This window comes from Pygocentrus nattereri, chromosome 17, assembly GCF_015220715.1.
Source record: "Pygocentrus nattereri isolate fPygNat1 chromosome 17, fPygNat1.pri, whole genome shotgun sequence".
Taxonomy (NCBI): domain Eukaryota; kingdom Metazoa; phylum Chordata; class Actinopteri; order Characiformes; family Serrasalmidae; genus Pygocentrus; species Pygocentrus nattereri.
In genome coordinates, this window is record NC_051227.1 from 12231584 (window position 1) to 12251773 (window position 20190).

General features: G+C 46.4%; 1 protein-coding gene across 2 annotated transcripts in view; it reads left to right on the plus strand.

Annotated features, from left to right (window-relative positions):
• fndc3ba (fibronectin type III domain containing 3Ba) overlaps window positions 1-19881 on the plus strand; it is a 228081-nt gene extending 208200 nt beyond the window's left edge. For both annotated transcript variants that reach the window (XM_037546630.1, XM_037546631.1), the window contains exons 23-26: window positions 10776-10991; window positions 13990-14156; window positions 14786-14913; window positions 19555-19881. In XM_037546630.1, coding sequence (XP_037402527.1) covers window positions 10776-10991; window positions 13990-14156; window positions 14786-14913; window positions 19555-19866 — 823 coding nt within the window. In that variant the 3' untranslated portion in view covers window positions 19867-19881. The remainder of the gene's footprint in view (window positions 1-10775; window positions 10992-13989; window positions 14157-14785; window positions 14914-19554) is intronic.
• Window positions 19882-20190: the final 309 nt, after the last annotated feature.

Below are 20190 nucleotides of genomic sequence, written 5' to 3' on the forward strand. Positions count from 1 at the left end.
GGTAAAATTCTACAGTAAAAACAAGTAAAACACACTTTTTAAGATTGTGCAATGCTCCATTAATCTTAAGAACAATTTCACAATGAGAAGAACCCTTTAAGCACGCAAATGGTCCTTTGAGTGTTTATGGTTCTATACAGAACCATTGTCTTTACTTAAGAACCCTTTTAAGAGTTTCTGAGGGTCTGAGTGTTCTGTGTTCTTGTTGCTGCTGTTGCTCTAACAGGCCGCTGTTACGTGGCAGTATAGCACACTGAGCCATTCAGCTCATTAGCATAACCGTCAGCTGAGGTTAATGGCCTCATGTGGATTATGAGGCTCTTCCATATGAACTCCATCAAACCTGATCCTTCCACCTGCTCCTCTTCTCCACAGAGCAGCAGAGAGATGAAAGCAGCCCCTCTGTTGTTTTCTCAGGTAGATGAAAATGAGAGGCTCGCTGATGGATTTCATTTCCTGATCTGAGCTGATGTGTTCGGTGTCGGAGGACGATGAAGGCTTTTATCCATCAAGCAAATGGTCTCATATCCACAGAGCCTTTTAGAGTTAGATTCGCCTTCAGCCAGGATGAACTGGACACTCTTATCTGCCTTAATCGGACAGTCTCTCAGAGGACAGATCAATCCGAGGGGGGGAGTGAGATGGACTGATCCAAAGCCAGACTTATTCAGTACTTAGACTATAAGATGATCCGTGTACGTTGCATTCATCCATCTTCAAAAGAAGAAAATGGTGACTAAGACTAAGGCTCAGTGCCATTCCTTATTTCTACCCCTAACCCTTGTTTTCAAGTGTTGCCCCTCAGACCTGAATTACAGGGCAATGGTTGAGATCTTGTCTCTGAAATGAGATCCTCAAATAAAAAGAGCATCACTTCATTAACAGCTACTAGCGCTGCTCTGTAGGCGACCCTGCCCGTCTGCAGTGACAGCAGAGGAGGGGAAAGTTCAGCTCCTCACTGCTGGGCTTTAGTTACATTTAGGGCATCATACGCCTTCAAAGAGGGGGGCAGTTATTTATTATCACCACCCCTAATTCTTCAGTGATATGAAGCATCCATCCATCCATCCATCCATCATCTTCCGCTTCTCCGGGGTTCGGGTCGCGGGGGCAGCATCCTGAGCAATGAAGCCCAGACCTCCCTTTCCCCAGCCACCTCCACTAGCTCCCCGGGAGGGATTCCGAGGCGCTCCCAGGCCAGCTGGGCGACACAGTCACGCCAGCGTGTCCTGGGTCTTCCCCGGGGTCTCCTCCCCGGTGGACTTGCCTGTGACACCTCCCAAGGGAGGCGTCCAGGAGGCATCCTAACAAGATGCCCGAACCACCTCAACTGGCTCCTCTCGACGTGAAGAAGCAGCGGCTCTACTCCGAGTCCCTCTCGGATGACCGAACTTCTCACCCTATCTCTAAGGGAGAGTCCAGCCACCCTGCGGAGGAAACTCATTTCAGCCGCTTGTATTCGCGATCTCGTTCTTTCGGTCATTACCCAAAGCTCATGACCATAGGTGAGGGTGGGAACATAGATCGACCAGTAAATCGAGAGCCTTGCCTTATGGCTCAGCTCTTTCTTTACCACAACAGACCGGTAAAGAGCCCGCATCACTGCTGACCCAGCACCAATCCGCCTGTCAATCTCCCGCTCCCTTGTACCATCACTCGTGAACAAGACCCCGAGATACTTAAACTCCTCCACTTGAGGCAAGAGCTCATCCCCGACCCAGAGAGGGCTCTCCACCCTTTCCCGCGTGAGAACCATGGCCTCGGATTTGGAGGTACTGATCCTCATCCCGGCCGCTTCACACTCGGCTGCAAACTGATCCAGTGAAAGCTGAAGTTCACGGCCTGATGTCCCCAATAGGACCACATCATCTGCGAACAGCAGCGATGTGACCCTGAGGTCACCAAACCGGACACCCTCCATCCCCTGACTGCGCCTAGAAATTCTATCCATAAAAATTATGAATAGAATCGGTGACAAAGGGCAGCCCTGACGGAGTCCAACTCTCACTGGGAAAAAGTCTGACTTACTGCCGGCCATGCGAACCAAGCTCCTGCTTTGTTTGTACAGGGCCTGAATGGCTCGTAGCAAAGAGCCATGTACCCCGTACTCCCGAAGCACCTCCCACAGAATACCCCGGGGAACACAGTCGAATGCCTTCTCCAAATCCACAAAGCACATGTGGACTGGTTGGGCAAACTCCCATGAACCCTCGAGAATCCTGGAGAGGGTAAAGAGTTGGTCCAGTGTTCCACGACCAGGGCGGAACCCGCACTGCTCCTCCTGGATCCGAGGTTCGACTATAAGCCGGACTCTCTTCTCCAGTACCCTTGCATAGACCTTACCAGGGAGGCTGAGGAGTGTGATTCCCCTGTAATTGGAACACACCCTCCGGTCCCCCTTTTTAAAAAGAGGCACCACCACCCCAGTCTGCCAATCAAGTGGCACCACCCCCGATGTCCAAGCAATGTTGAAAAGGCGTGTCAGCCAAGACAGCCCCACAAAATCCAGAGCCTTGAGGAACTCGGGACGGATCTCATCCACCCCTGCAGCCCTGCCGCCAAGGAGCTTTTTAACTACCTTAGCGACTTCGGCCTCAGTAATGGACAAGCCTATTCCCGTGTCCCCAGACTCTGCCTCCTCACTGGAGAACGTGTCGGTGGGATTGAGAAGGTCCTCAAAGTATTCCTTCCACCGCCCAATGACGTCTTCAGTCGAAGTCAGCAGCACACCATCTCCACTATATACAGTGCTAGTGGCACACTGCTTTCCCCTTCTGAGTCGCCTGACGGTTTGCCAGAATCTTTTCGGAGCCGACTTAAAGTCACTTTCCAAGGCCTCACCGAACTCTTCCCACACCCGGGTTTTTGCCTTGGCAACGACTGAAGCCGCAGATCGCTTGGCCTGTCGATACCTGCCAGCTGCCTCTGGTGTCCTACAGGCCAACCATGTCCGGTAGGACTCCTTCTTCAGCTTGACGGCATCTCTCACCTGGGGTGTCCACCACCGGGTTCGAGGATTACCGCCCCGACAGGCACCAACGACCTTGCGACCACAGCTACAGTCAGCCGCTTCAACAATGGAGGAGCAGAACATGGCCCATTCTGAGTCAATGTCCCCCACCTCCCCCGATATCTGGTCAAAGTTCTGACGGAGGTGTGAGTTGAAGATCAATCTGACAGGTTCTTCTGCCAGACGTTCCCAGCAAACCCTCACTATACGTTTGGGTTTGCCTGGTCTGACTGGCATCTTCCCCCACCACCTGATCCAACTCACCACCAGGTGGTGATCAGTTGACAGCTCAGCTCCTCTCTTTACCCGAGTGTCCAGTACACATGGCCGCAAGTCCGCTGACACGACTACAAAGTCAATCATTGAACTGCGGCCTAGGGTGTCCTGGTGCCATGTGCACTTATGGACATCCTTGTGTTCAAACATGGTGTTCGTTATGGACAAACTGTGGTTTGCACAGAAGTCCAAAAACTGAACACCACTCGGGTTCAGATCAGAGAGGCCATTCCTCCCAATCACACCCCTCCAGGTCTTACTGTCATTGCCCACGTGAGCGTTGAAGTCCCCCAGTAGGACAATCGAGTCTCCAGGAGGAGCACTTTCAAGCACCCCTTCCAAGGACTCTATGAAGGCTGGGTATTCTGAACTGCTGTTTGGTGCATAAGCACAGACAACAGTCAGGACCCGTTCCCCAACCCGAAGGCGTAGGGAAGCTACCCTCTCGTCCACCGGGGAAAACTCCAACATACAGGCGCCGAGTCGAGGGGCTATGAGAAAGCCCACACCTGCCCGCCGCCTCTCACCATGGGCAACTCCAGAAAAGAAAAAAGTCCAGCCCCTCTCAAGGAGATTGGACCCAGAGCCCAAGCTGTGTGTTGAGGTGAGCCCGACTATATCTAGTCGGTATCTCTCAACCTCGCGCACCAACTCAGGCTCCTTCCCCGCCAGTGAGGTAACGTTCCAAGTTCCAAAAGCCAGTTTCAGCAACCGAGGATCAGAACGCCAAGGCCCACGCCTTCGGACACTGCCCGATCCACAATGCACCGCACCCCTACTACTGCCCCTCCCATCGGTGGTGGGTCGATGGGAGGGGGGACTCATGTAGCTCCTTCGGGCTGGGCCCGGCCGGGCACCATGAGTGAATGCCCGGCCACCAGACGCTCGCTGGCGAGCCCCTCCCCCAGGCCTGGCTCCAGGGTGGGGCCCCGGTAACCCTGATCCGGGCAGGGTACACGAGTCCTGCTTTGTTGTCCTCATAGGGGTGGTTATGGATCACACTTTGTCTGGCCTGTCATCTAGGACCAGTTTGCCATGGGAGACCCTACCAGGAGCTTTTGCTCCAGACAACATAGCTCCTAGGGTCCTTCAAGCACACAAACCTCTCCACCACGATAAGGTGGTGATCCATGGAGAGGTGAAGCAAAGAAAGGAAAAAACACAGAGGGTCAGCTCTGTAATGAGTGACTGACCACAGATTACAGTGTTAACAAAGCAGCAAAGACTCTGGCAGGTGGAGCTACTACAGGCTCACGAAGAGGGAGAAACCAGAGGCTCATGAGGCTCTCTGAGATGTCGGAGCCCCTCAACTCCACCATCAACAAACCTGAGTGAGTGAGTGAGTGAGACAGCGGGACGACAGCATCAGCACTCCCAGTTTACCATAATACTCTATGACCATGAACCCCCAGATCTGCACCTTTTATCTAACAGGAATCACTGATTACCAAAGGCTCCTCTAAACAAGTGGGTTTTTAGCCTAGACTTAAAGACAGAGTCCGAGTCTCGAACACTCACTCCAAGATTATTCCAAAGCAGGGTGGCTTTGTATGAGAAGGCTCTCCCCCCTGATGTAACTTTATGAATTCTAGGTACCAGTAGTGAGCCAGCACCTTGTGATCTAAGCAGGCATGATGGTTCATAGTAGGAGAGAAGCTCACTCAGGTACTGAGGGGCGAGTCCGTTTAGAGCTTTATAGGTCACTAATAGAATTTTATAATCAATGTGAAATTTAACTGGTAACCAGTGCAGGCTTGATAAAACTGGGCTGATATGGTCAAACATTCTGGATCTTGTGAGATTCTGGCTGCAGCGTTCTAGACCAGCTGAAGCCTGTTAAGGCTTTTGCTGGAAGACCCAGGCAGCAGGGCATTACAGTGATCCAGCCTTGAGGTAATAAATGCATGAACTAACTTTTCTGCGTCCTGTAGGGATAACGCATTTCTTAATTTCTCAATATTGCGGAGATGCAGGAAGGCTGTTCTAGTAATATTAGTTATATGTGCATCGAAGGACAGATCAGCGTCTATCACAACACCAAGATTTTTAACAAATAAGCTTGATGCAGCTGAGAAACTATTAAGTTTAAGTGTTAAGTTAGACAGTTTGTTTTTTGCTGCTTTTGGACCAAGAAGCAGAATCTCTGTTTTTCCGAGTTAAGTAGGAGAAAGTTACTTGACATCCAGTCTTTTATGTCTTTTATACAGTCCTCAATCTATTTGCTATGTTTGATTTTATCACCCGGGTCGCTTGATATATATATAACTGAGTGTCATCGGCATAGCAGTGGAAATGTATGCTATGTCTATTGATAATGGTGGCCAGTGGTAGCATATATATTGTGAATAATATAGATCCTAAAACAGAGCCTTGTGGAACACCATACTTCACTTTTGTGAGGACAGATGGTTCACCGTTTACATTAACAAACTGATAGCAATCAATGAGGTAGGACTTGAACCAGGAAAATCTTGTTAAGTTGTAGGTCTGACTCAGTTCAACAGGTTTAGATGCATATTTTTGGTGTGATTGGTTTGACTTCAGAGATCTAAGCGTTCAGTTGTTTTATGATCTCAGACTTGGGAAAGGCCTTTATTAGAGCAGGCTATTCGGACAGCAGTAAATGAACTGGAGCACGTTTATTATTGATGATGTCTTTCACACCATATGCAATGTTTCAAATGTGTTAAATCTTTTGATAACCTTTTTTTTCTGGCTGTCGTCTCTACTTTTGACAATGATGACAACCAACCTGACGGTTCAGCTGTGTCCCAGCTACTGGCACTTTTTGACAAACCTCAGGAGGATTTGTCTCCTCTCGGATGGTGCTAGCATCTCCCAAACCAGCTCAAAGGGAGCTCACCCTGAGTTACAGAGCGAGCTGTATCTGCAATCTCCTATAAAGCTCCAGCTCCTAAATGAGGAGGTGAAACTCTCCGCACTCCTTTCACTTTTCCAGAATGAGAGAAACTCATCAGCATTTGTGTTGTGAGGAGATCTTTGTGACCTGTCTGCCTGTTGTGTCTGTCACGATACTCACTGCTGAGTTTTCTTCATTCCAGTTTATTCTTGGTTTTCTAGGTTTAGTCTGAGAAACACTGGCTGTTTAACTTGTAGGTGGTCCAGTCTGGGGGTCTTTCTGTTTGTAACCCTTTATCTGTGATGGAGGAATTCCACGCAGATGAAAGCAGAAATTGTTGCAGAAAATGTAAACACATGCGAGTGTTTTGCTAGACTAGTAAATGAAGACGATCTAAATATGATGTTCTAATTTGTATCTACACCGGTCAGGCATAACATTCTGACCACCTCCTTGTTTCTACGCTCATCCATGCACTAACTATGAGCTATTGATGAGCTATTGTCTCTGACTTTACATCTACAAGGTGGACCGACAAGGTAGGAGTGTCTAATAGAGTGGACAGTGAGTGGACACAGTGTTTAAAAACTCCAGCAGCACTGCTGTGTCTGATCCGCTCGCCCCAGTGCAACACACACTTACACACCACCACGTCAGTGCTAAGAATGATCCTCAACCCAAATAGTACCTGCTCTGTGAGGGTCCATGGGGGTCCTGACCACTGAAGAACAGGGTAAAAGGGGGTAACAGAGTATCAGAGAAGGCAACAAACTGGATCTTTATGTTTTCGGTGTTGCTGAATTCTACCAACGTCGAGTTGAACTTTTCCAACTTTTGCCGTTTATGGTTTAAAATAAATAAATAATCCATCCCCAGCCCCTAGCAGTACCACTGCAGCCCACCGGGGGGCTGAGTGCGCTACTGCATAAAACAGTAAATTGGACTCGCACCTCAGAGACTCGAGACTTGACTCGAACACAGTGCACACGGGCCAGACATGGTGCAGTTCTATAGCTCTCAGATTGATTGATTATTTCTGCTGTCTTTAAGGCCTCACAGCGTAATGAAATCTGGAGAAAGGTTAGATTGTGTTGTGATTTCAGCTAAATGTCAAACACAGCCGCAATGCAGCTTTACCTTCTGCCCGCCTCTCTGATCAATACCCCAGAATACTCCCAGCACTCATTACTTTATTTTTGAAGTTCCATTGCGTGGAAGGCTGTGCTGAGGCGGATTATCAGGTACTGCTGTTTGGTGGCTTTTGGGGAAGATGATTAATCCGTGTGGGACTGCAGGTGACAGGCGTCATCCACGTTGTCACTGCAAAATAACATGTCCACTTTTTTACTTGCGTGGCCGAGATTACGGCTGAAATGTCCGGTGGGGGAACGGAAGTGTTGTTCATCACTGCCTCAGCTGAGTCACAGGAAACGGGCCTGTGTCCTTCGGAGGCTGCATTTGGAGGCTGATTGTGTCACAGGGGCACGACTAGGCCATCCCATTTCGAAGCCTTCTTCATATGCGGCTGAGAAATGTGTCCTTCTTTTCCATGGCAACGAATGATCCAACCTGTGGATCCAGAGCTGGTTTATGAGGAGTCTGGCCACTTCCTTTCCCCCCTGATATATAAAAACAGACCTGCTGAACAGCAGATGGCGCCCACGAGCGAGTCCTCAATGAATGGGAGTGAATGTAGCCCAATGGCTAAAAATGAGAAGTTAAAATAGTTTCTAATCACAGAACTTTCCTTTAATTTTAGACAGTAGAAGGGCGAGTTTCACTAAAAGCAGAGAAATCTCACCTGTTTGTTTCCATTATTCTACAGTAAACGGGTTTCAGGCAGCAGGAGACAGGCTTTACCGCTAGAGCATGATGATTGATGGGCGAGCAGAGCAGCTCAGAGGCACCGTTTTAAACTCCTATAACTCGAGTTTAAAAGCTCTTAAATATAACAGCAGTGTTAAAATGTTTTATGCTCAGGATAAGAAGGAATTCTTTTACATTAAAACTGTTTCAGCATTTATAAACTATGATTTTGCTCAAATGCTCCATATCAACCCAGTCATTCTGAACTCACTCGGGAGTGCCCCCTAGTGTTTGAGAAAACTGGAAGACATTGCAGACCATAATTCTCCTCTCTACAAGTTCTCTGGTGGATCCTTCGCCAGCCAACGTTTCTCGAGGTTCACCATGTGCCGGCAAGGATTAAAGAACATGGAAGCGTGAACAGAGAAGTGAACGGTGGCCAAAGAGACGGTTTAAACTGAGGCGGATGGCTGACGTTAAAAAAAATAAATAAATAAATAAAAAATAAATAAAAGTTTTTGTTTTTTTTTAATGAAACAGTAGAAGCCATATCACCCCCTACGCTTCCTGTAGTGTATTACAGTCTGTCAGAGTGACTGTGTGGATCATATGAACATTATAGAGCTTTTTAAATGAAACAGTAGAAGCCATATCGCCCCCTACGCTTCCTGTAGTGTATTACAGTCTGTCAGAGTGACTGTGTGGATCATATGAACATTATAGAGCTTTTTAAATGAAACAGTAGAAGCCATAACGCCCCCTACGCTTCCTGTAGTGTATTACAGTCTGTCAGAGTGTCTGTGTGGATCATATGAACATTATAGAGCTTTTTAAATGAGACAGTAGAAGCCATATCACCCCCTACGCTTCCTGTAATGTATTACAGTCTGTCAGAGTGACTGTGTGGATCATATGAACATTATAGAGCTTTTTAAATGAGACAGTAGAAGCCATATCGCCCCCTACGCTTCCTGTAGTGTATTACAGTCTGTCAGAGTGTCTGTGTGGATCATATGAACATTATAGAGCTTTTTAAATGAAACAGTAGAAGCCATATCGCCCCCTACGCTTCCTGTAGTGTATTACAGTCTGTCAGAGTGTCTGTGTGGATCATATGAACATTATAGAGCTTTTTAAATGAAACAGTAGAAGCCATATCGCCCCCTACGCTTCCTGTAGTGTATTACAGTCTGTCAGAGTGACTGTGTGGATCATATGAGGGGTTTTAACAGACCCAGTTGTTGTTTGTCATGTTTTCCGTTGGTTTGCTTGTGTGTTTGAGTTCAAAGCAGCTGCTGCCTGTTTCCCTTTCACAGCGTTTAAATCTGTTCTAGCTGAATGAGTCTGCTGTGTTCTGCTCTGCTGACGTTCCGTCTGAGTTATGTTTCTGTTCCTCCTCAGTAAAGATCAGACAGATCAATCATACACCCTCAGAATGGGTTCTTTAAGGGTTTTTACTAAAGGGAGAGGTTACATGTAGAACCTTTAGCATGAGTTCAAAGTGATACTTAGCAGAGTTAATGAGGCTTCTCTATGATGGAACATTGTTCTATATGATTCTTTAAAGAACCATTTAAGAATGGTTCTGTTTAGTACCAACAAGGGTTCTGCTGTTGTTATCATAGGCTCTTATTTGGTACTATATAAAACCATTTAGCATTGATACGCTAAAGCATTTAGCGTTAATAGCCTACCACAGTTTAGCTCCACCCATGCAGCCTACAGCAGTTTAGCCCCACCCATTCAGCTAAAGCACATTAGCTCCACCCATTTAGCTACAGCACTTTAGCTCCACCCATTCGGCTACAGTGCTTCAGCACCACCCATTCAGCCTAAAGCAGTTCGGCCCCACCCATTCAGCTACAGCAGTTTAGCCCCATCTATTCAGCTACAGCAGTTTAGCTCCACCCATTCAGCTACAACAGTTTAGCTCCACCCATTCAGCCTACAGCTGTTTAGCTCCACCCACTCAGCTTACAGCAGTTTAGTTCCATTTAACTGTTGTTGTAGTTACATCTGTTGTGATAATTAAGCTGGTTTTTATTCTCCGTCAGTTTCTGCCTCTGAGAATTCTTCACCTGGGGCTGCACTCGTTCCCTTCCCTCCTCTGATGAATGGCTTGTTCCCAGAGGAGAGATTTTCTATTCAAATTAATAATCACGCGTTGTTTGAAACGGGTCCTGTGATTACTGACTCCCCCGGCGCTGCTGCGTCTACTGGGTTATCGATTAAAGCCGTGAAGCTGCTGCGTATTAAAGACAGATTAGCGCTGCTTCTGTTTCTCCTTCATCAAAACAACATCCGGTTAAACGTGTCTGGTACTGCGGCTGTTAGTGCACTAATAAATACAGCAGTTCCTCAGAGACGTGGAGGAGCACATCACTCCAGAACCCATGCTAGTCCTGTACATACAGCCTACAGCCGTTTAGCCACACCCATTCAGCCTACAGCCGTTTAGCTCCCCCCATTCAGCTACAGCCATTTAGCTCCCCCCATTCAGCTAACAGGCGTTTAGCTCCACGCATGTAGCCTACAGCCGTTTAGCTCCACCCATTCAGCTACAGCTGTTTAGCTCCACCCATTCAGCTACATGCGTTTAGCTCCACCCATTCAGCCTACAGCCATTTAGTTCCACCCATTCAGCTACAGCCGTTTAGTTCCACCCATCCAGCTACAGGCGTTTAGCTCCACTATTCAGCCTACAGCCGTTTAGCTCCACCCATTCAGCTACAGCTGTTTAGCCCCGCCCATTATTATTAGTGTAGTATTTGTCTGTAGTGTGTATGTGAGTTATATGTGTTCTGTATGTTTTCTGGGTGTCAGTGTGCAGATCCAGGCGGTGAACGCGGTTGGTTCTGGTCCGTTATGCCCTCCACTGCTGGCCCAGACTAAACCCCTGCCCCCAGCACCCCCCCGACTGGAGTGCAGCGCCACCGGACCCCAGAGCCTCAAACTGAAGTGGGGGGACACCAACAGCACCAAGATCCAGCTGGGAGATGAGATACTGTACAACCTGCAGATGGAGGACAAGAACCACAGGTGAGCTCCTTTACCTGAGCTGAGCTCAGCCAATCAGCCGCCTTCCTAATGTTGCTGCAATCGCACACCAAAAATAAGAAACTGGCAAATGGGAAGCCTCAGATGCTGGAATGTAACACTGCTCCATTTAAGGTGGAACTGAAAATTAAAATAAGAAGCTGACGAATGGGAAGCCTCAGATGCCGGAATGTAACACTGCTCCATTTAAGGTGGAACTGACAATTAAAATAAGAAGCTGGCGAATGGGAAGCCAACTTTACTCCCATGGTTTAAAACAAGTGTCGAGTGATTTAGGCACACCATTGCTAATTGGTGTACATAAGGTTCCTTCATGAATCACACCGTACAAAGAGACGTTCAGTACCTCTGATGGGTTTCTCAGTTTTAATCCCTGGTCCTTCTCCAGAACCTCATCTGCCTTAACACCTGACCTGTGATCACCTGTGCTATGAGAATGCTGCTCAGGTTGACCTGTGGGGCTGTGAGAATGTTGAATTAGCTAATGTAATTGAGGCAGGCAGTTGTTTTTCTTGGCAGAGCCATCCTGTTGGCAGCGCTGCTGAGCAGGCTCAGGTCCTGGCAGATGGGTTTCTAATGGAGGATAATTAGCGCCCAGCCAGGGGCGTTAAAAAGCCTCTCTATTCGAAACAGCCTTAATTCTCTCATCATTACAGTTAGCCTGTTCTGAAGGGTGAGGAGAGGTCAGCACAGTCCACAACAGAATTTATGACCACTTTAAAGGACCCATATCAGAAGAAAAACAAAAAAAAGTGCATGCATGTATTGTTTCAACATGTAACAGTCCATATACAGACACTATGATGTCACAAGCATGAAAATATTTACATAGAGATGCCTGGATTCAGCTCCACCCTTTTAGCCTATAGCAGTTTAGCAATGCTCCAGTAGTCTACAGCAATTTAGCCCCGCCCATTCAGTTACAGCAATTAAGCCCCACCCATTCAGCTACAGCAGTTTAGCTCCACCCATTCAGCTACAGCAGTTTAGCCCCACCCATTCAGCTACAGCAGTTTAGCCCAATCCATTCAGCTACAGCAGTTTAGCCCCACCCATACAGCTACAGCAGTTTAGCCCCACCCATTCAGCCTACAGCAGTTTAGCCCCACCCATTCAGCCTACAGCAGTTTAGCCCCACCCATTCAGCTACAGCAGTTTAGCTCCACCCATTCAGCCTACAGTTGAGTTTCTTATGTAGACTTTTCCAGCTCCAGTTTAGAATAGAAATGCAGACTATTTATTTAGTCCAATTAAATCCTAATTCTGGAGTTTTGTGTACACATTTGAGAGCTGTAACGAAGAAAGCTGTGTGTAGTGTAACCAGAGGAAGCTTCTAACCGTCCTGCAAACGAAGGCCTTCCAAATGCTAATGCCATTTATTTGTAAACTCCTGCCAAAATCGCTTTTTTTATCAGGTCAGAACAGAAACTGTGCACTCGTTAATGCCATCTGGCTGATTAGCGCGCTGATGGTGTGCATTAGTGCTTTGTAAATGTTTGTTGTTTTTTTAGATAGATTGTCTGCGATGGCAGTAAGTGAATCAGGTACTTAATCAAAATTAGTGCGAGGCTGAGCTTCATCCGGCCGGGCGCTGGACTCGAGTCCTGTTAGTGGTCACGTTGCCATAGTAACCGTGCAGATCCGCTAATCCCAGAAACAAAAAATCCACAGCTATTTCTCTCTCCAGTGAACCTGAGTAAGTGTGGAGATTTGATTTATATCACTGTATCACACATCAGTGCTCGTCAGCGCTTTGTCTCATTACGGCGCTGAGAAACACGTCTAAAGTGTTGGTTTATGCGCCAGCATTTCTTCATCCACAATGAATTAGGAAATAGTTTGGCCAGAAATCTCATTTCCTCACCACCCTCTTACCCCAGAGGGAGTCGATCAGGGAGACGTTTGGACCCTCAGATAAAAAGAGCATCACTTCATTAACAGCTACTAGCGCTGCTCTGTAGGCGACCCAGACCGTCTGCAGTGACAGCAGAGGAGGGGAAAGTTCAGCTCCTCACTGCTGGGCTTTAGTTACATTTAGGGATCATACGCCTTCAAAGAGGGGGGCAGTTATTTATTATCACCACCCCTAATTCTTCAGTGATATGAAGCTGAAGTCAGATATTCTCCAGATTCTCGTTCGAATTTTCCTGTTCCACCTTAAATGCTGCAGCAGTCACATTCTGGCACTTCAGGTGTCAGAACTGCTGGACTATTTAAGGTGGAACGGGAAAGTTAGCAAGCTAGAGACCATGACATCAGCACTACTAGATTATTTTATGCTTGTTATGAAGAAAAGGACCATAATACACTCAAACCACATTAAACTAAGATAAAACAGTGGTTATTGGATTTTTAACAGAGAGAATTCTCTGATTTGTGGGTTTCTTTGGTCTCTTATTCTCCGTCTCGCTGGTTTTTCTGCTTTTGGAGTCTCTGAATAAACTCTGTTTAGAGGGTCATGTAGCCCCAACACTTTGCCCCACCCCTCTATATCAATAAGAATCGGGACACACTACACCTAGACATGAACGTGCAAACAGCGTGGTGGGGCTGAGCGGTAGGGGCGAGGGGTGAAATGGGATTACATCATACATCATACTGTTTGCCTGCTGAAAAGAAACAGGTCCTCCTAAACGCGTCTCTGAATTCAAGCCTTACCTTCCGGTAATAAACTCCTAGTTTCCCACTTAGAATGTGTGACTCCAGCCATGCACGTGCTCCTGCTGGTGTGGGTTACCTCGCGCTCAAAGATGCAGAAATCACACAGTGCTAATCACACTTGTTATGGGCATTAAAACACAAACATTTTAAATGATGCCTGTGTTAAATTGACACAGTCAAAATGAGAATGTGTTTCACTCCTTGAGATTTAAGCACTTTTATACTTTTCTTTATCTCTGTGCTAAACAGTTCATTTTCAGTACAACACTTACTGCTCAGAAATGTCCCTGTTTTTATAATCCGTATTTGCTCATTTCAGGTTCATAACCATCTACAGAGGCCCGAGCCACACATATAAGGTCCAGCGGCTGGTGGAGTCCAGCAGCTACAGCTTCAGGATCCAGGCCGTGAGCGATGCTGGAGAAGGACCTTTCTCAGACATGCACAGTTTCAGTACCATCAGATCTGTTCCACCTGCTCTCAAAGGTACACATACACACAGAAGGACCTCAGGAGACAGAATTAGGGCTAAAATTCATGATTATTTTGGAATCAGTTAACCTACTGACTGATGTACAACTGACCGCTTTGTAAAATACTGATTGACCCGCCTCTAAGTGCTACTTCCTCCGTCAGTGGGGGCAAAGATTCCTTTATCTGAATCTGAATCTGAATCTCACTGCAGTTTTTGAAGGAGAAGGATGGTTGCAGTAATTCGGTGAGATTTATTAGAGTAAATGGTGTAATGCCTCAAACTGTCCTGATCATCTGGACTGTTTTTATTTTATTCTGGAGGCTGAAAAAGTTCTGGATTATTCTCTGTGAAAGACTGAAGGGAAATCTTGCACAGGTGTATCTAGAGCGGCCATCCGACAGTACATACATATAAAATGTCGTTTTCTTACTTTTGCTTACAATTGAACTTAGATTTCTATTGTTTTGTTCATGTGTAACCAGAAAGCCTGAATTTCATGACAAATTAAATGATAAAACATATTTTAGGCATATGGTAAAATATAAAGGACATTGGCATAGTGTCTGCATATTACCTGGTGTGTTTTTAAACGGGTGTGTGTGTCATTGTCCTGAATGTGAGTATATTTCCCTCCTCGTAGCCCCCAGAGTGGTTCAGCTGGAGGGTAACGTGTGTGAGGTCACCTGGGAGAGCATTCAACCAATGAGAGGCGACCCAGTCAGCTACCTACTCCAGGTGCTGATTGGAAGAGAGTCTGATTATAAACAGGTGAGAGAACTAACTTTCTGATTTAGCATTTACAGCTTTAACAAAGTACAGAAGCAAATACAAACGAGTGAATCTTGTTAGAGATGAGACCTTGTGCCTCCACTAACTGGCCACTTGATTAGAAACACCTTCCTTATGCTTCCACTCACTGGCCACTTTATTAGAAACACCTACCTTGTGCTTCCACTCACTGGCCACTTTATTAGAAACACCTACCTTGTGCTTCCACTCACTGGCCACTTTATTAGAAACACCTTCCTTATGCTTCCATTAACTGGCCACTTTATTAGAAACACCTACCTTGTGCCTCCATTCACTGGCCACTTGATTAGAAACACCTTCCTTATGCTTCCATTAACTGGCCACTTTATTAGAAACACCTACCTTGTGCCTCCACTCACTGGCCACTTTATTAGAAACACCTACCTTATGCTACCATTAACTGGCCACTTTATTAGAAACACCTACCTTGTGCTTCCACTCACTGGCCACTTTATTAGAAACACCTACCTTATGCTTCCATTAACTGGCCACTTTATTAGAAACACCTACCTTGTGCCTCCATTCACTGGCCACTTGATTAGAAACACCTACCTTATGCTACCATTAACTGGCCACTTTATTAGAAACACCTACCTTGTGCCTCCACTCACTGGCCACTTTATTAGAAACACCTACCTTATGCTACCATTAACTGGCCACTTTATTAGAAACACCTACCTTGTGCTTCCACTCACTGGCCACTTTATTAGAAACACCTACCTTATGCTTCCATTAACTGGCCACTTTATTAGAAACACCTGCCTTGTGCTTCCACTCACTGGCCACTTTATTAGAAACACCTACCTTGTGCCTCCATTCACTGGCCACTTTATTAGAAACACCTACCTTGTGCCTCCATTCACTGGCCACTTTATTAGAAACATCTACCTTGTGCTTCCACTAATTGGCCAGTTTATTAGAAACACCTATGTCATTATAAAAGATCCAGCCAGGAGTTACTCTGTGGTCAGAGACTGACCATTGGTGAAGGAGTAGAGGACGACTGACACAGTGGAGCGCCCAAAGGGTTGTTTCTAATAAAATGGCCAGGGAGTGTAGATATACCTAATGTTCACTTACTTTATTGGTCAGCACATCTAACATTACTCAGTGCACGTGCAGAACGGATACTTGAGTGTGACTGGCCTCAGTCAGTGTCCCTGTGGTTCGGAAGCAGAGCTCGTGTTGGTGACAGTGGTGTGAGCTGTTGTTATAAATCATCCTAAGAGTCACAGCGAACATAATCACATCTAAAGGACACGTTTATTAGCCCTCAGAGGTCACCTCTGCCTTTAACGCTGATCTAAAGTTATTATTGTTGGCTATTAAAATCTAAAGCCGGCTGATGAATAATCTATATCCTGAGCGGAAGTGTTGGAAGGCGGATTAAAGAGAGAGTCTGTGCTTATGCAGGAGACAGAAATCGATGAGCATCATAATTCACTTCACAGGTGCCGTTACTGCCGCGTTCACTCAGGCGTTCACTTATAAACTGTGGAAAATGTGATTAGATCAGTAAATCCTGCTGTTTTCCAGAAAAAAAACAAGGCTGAAGGTCCTGAGTAAGGTTGAGAAATGTAATCTTTAATTCAAGTAAATTTTGTCTGACTTTACGTCAATATAAATAGTTTTAATGCAGTAAATAGTGATTTTACGAATATCTGTGTGTTTCCATCCAGTACTTGGTTTATGTAATCAATACTTAATTGAAGGAGGTCAGATGATCTGGATTTTAATCGATCAATACAATTTTTTTTTTGTTTTTGTTTTTTCAAACAAAACCATAATTTTAAACCTTTTAGCAACACTTTCTTTATCTTCCCCAAAGGTGCCAATAAATATGGGGCTGACTTAACATTGTGATACATGAGACACAAAATGCACCAGCAAAACAGCTTGTACTCACATCTCAGAGACTCGAGACTTGTACTCACATCTCAGAGACTCGAGACTTGTACTCACATCTCAGAGACTCGAGACTTGTACTCACACCTCAGAGACGCGAGACTTGGACTCACATCTCAGAGACTCGAGACTTGTACTCACATCTCAGAGACTCGAGACTTGTACTCACATCTCAGAGACTCGAGACTTGTACTCACATCTCAGAGACTCGAGACTTGTACTCACACCTCAGAGACGCGAGACTTGGACTCACATCTCAGAGACGCGAGACTTGGACTCACATCTCAGAGACTCGAGACTTGTACTCACATCTCAGAGACTCGAGACTTGTACTCACACCTCAGAGACTCGAGACTTGTACTCGCATCTCAGAGACTCGAGACTTGTACTCGCACCTCAGAGACTCGAGACTTGTACTCACATCTCAGAGACTCGAGACTTGTACTCACATCTCAGAGACTCGAGACTTGTACTCACATCTCAGAGACTCGAGACTTGTACTCACACCTCAGAGACTCGAGACTTGTACTCACATCTCAGAGACTCGAGACTTGTACTCACATCTCAGAGACTCGAGACTTGTACTCACACCTCAGAGACTCGAGACTTGTACTCACATCTCAGAGACTCGAGACTTGTTCTCACATCTCAGAGACTCAAGACTTGTACTCACATCTCAGAGTCTCGAGACTTGTTCTCACATCTCAGAGACTCAAGACTTGTACTCACATCTCAGAGACTCAAGGCTCGACTCAGACTTGCACCTCAGGGACTCGGGACTCAACTCATTCACACCTCTGTGACTTAACACTTGACTCAGACTCACCTCAGAGACTCGAGACTTGTACTCACACCTCAGAGACTCAAGACTTGTACTCACACCTCAGAGACTCGAGACTCAAGACTTGTACTCACACCTCAGAGACTCAAGACTTGACTCAGACTCACACCTCAGAGACTCAAGACTCGACTCAGACTCACACCTCAGAGACTCAAGACTTGTACTCACTCACCTCAGAGACTCGACTCACTCACCTCAGAGACTCGACTCACTCACCTCAGAGACTCGAGAGTTGTACTCACACCTCAGAGACTCGAGAGTTGTACTCACACCTCAGAGACTCGAGAGTTGTACTCACACCTCAGAGACTCGAGAGTTGTACTCACATCTCAGATACTCAAGACTTGTACTCACACCTCCGTGACTTAACCCTTGACTCAGACTCATCTCAGAGACTCGAGACTTGTACTCACACCTCAGCGACGCGAGACTTGTACTCACACCTCAGAGACTCGAGATTTGACTCACTCACACCTCAGAGACTCGACTCAGACTCACCTCAGAGACTCGAGACTTGTACTCACACCTCAGAGACTCGAGACTTGTACTCACACCTCAGTGACTTCAGACTCAACTCAGACTCCTGCTAATTGTTGGAATATACGCTTCCCTTTGGACTCTAGGACCTGCAGTACTTTTCCCACCCTCTCCCGCTTAGATTCTTCGGCTCTGCCTCACTTTCATTAAGATTTAATAAATATCCACTGTCTCTTCCTGCCGCTGCGCTGACGGCAGCGCTTCACAACACAAATGACACCTGTCTACTTCACCCTTCGATTAAACACCTTCACACCTCCACACGCTCGGCAGCAGAGAGAAAACGGATAGTGATATTTACAGGCAGATTCCTGTGCATTTCTCTTCGTTAAGCCTACGCCCGGCACGCTGGAGCTTATGCTCCAAAACACTCATTAATATTCGGGAATTGTTTTGAACTGAAAAAGCTATCAGCACCTTCAGAGTTCAGAGAGTTTCTTTGCAAGGACTGTACAGAAACTGTGAAACACTCAGTTTATATCACAATCCCTCCATTTAGAGTCGGTTATTCATTCAACCAATTCAATAACTGGCTCTAAATATAGGTATTGTGATATAAACTGACTCAGTTTATATACTTGATATGCAGTTGTGTACAAAAATGTGCACGCCCCATGAGCAGAACAATGAGTCTTACTCTCTCTCTCTCTCTCTCTCTCTCTCTCTCTCTTTCTCTGTCTCTCTCTCTCTCTCTCTCTCTCTCTTTCTCTTTCTCTCTCTCTCTCTCTCTCTCTCTCTCTCTCTCTCTCTCTCTCTCTCTCTCTCTCACTCTGTCTCTCTCTCTCTCTCACTCTGTCTCTCTCTCTCTCTCACTCTGTCTCTCTCTCTCTCTCTCTCTCTCTCTCACTCTGTCTCTCTCTCTCACTCTGTCTCTCTCTCTCTTTCTCTGTCTCTCTCTCTCTCTCTCTCTGTCTCTCTCTCTCCCTCTCTCTCTCTCTCTCCCTCTCTCTGTCTCTCTCTCTCTCTCTCTCTCACTCTGTCTCTCTCTCTCTCTCTCTCTCTCTCTCACTCTGTCTCTCTCTCTCACTCTGTCTCTCTCTCTCTTTCTCTGTTTCTCTCTCTCTCTCTCTCTCTCTCTCTCCCTCTCTCTCTCTCTCTCCCTCTCTCTCCCTCTCTCTCTCTCTCTGTCTCTCTCTCTCTCTCTCTCTCACTCTGTCTCTCTCTCTCACTCTGTCTCTCTCTCTCTTTCTCTGTTTCTCTCTCTCTCTCTCTCTCTCTCCCTCTCTCTCTCTGTCTCTCTCTCTCTCTCTCTCTCACTCTGTCTCTCTCTCTCACTCTGTCTCTCTCTCCCTCTCTCTCTCTCTCCCTCTGTGTAGGTCTATAAAGGTGACTCTACAGTGTTCCAGATCTCTGGTCTTCAGTCTAATACAGAACACCGTTTCCGTGTTGCCGTGTGTCGGCAGTGTGTGGACAGCACTCAGGAGCTTTGCGGACCCCTGAGCCCCTCCACACCCTTTACACTCCGCAGGGTGGAGCTACCAGTCCCTAGGGACACGCCCACTGTCCGGATGGGCAAAGCGGCAGGCCTCGCGGGCACAGACGAGCGAGTCGCCGCCCTGCTGGTGGGAGCGTTCAGTGCGCTGTCCTTCATCATCGCCTTCATGGTGGAATATTTATTCATGAAGTGAGCTGGGGGTGGTGGGGTAGGTGTGGGGGCCGGGGTGGGTACAAGACAAAAACCACACAGCAGATGACACGTCTTACGTTACAGTCCAAATACGTTAAGTTCAGGGACACAACAGCTTTTCAGTCTTCTAAGTCAAAATGTGTGTTCTTCTTTGTCGGTTTGCTATAACTTAAACAAATTAACCCAGTATGCTCTACTAACAGAGTATCTCCCCTTATTTTCAACTATTATGAATTATTCTGTGTATATTATGAATTATTCATTAGCTTCTATGAATTATTCATCAGCTACATTGTTTTTTTTGTAGCTGCTGTGGATTATTTCC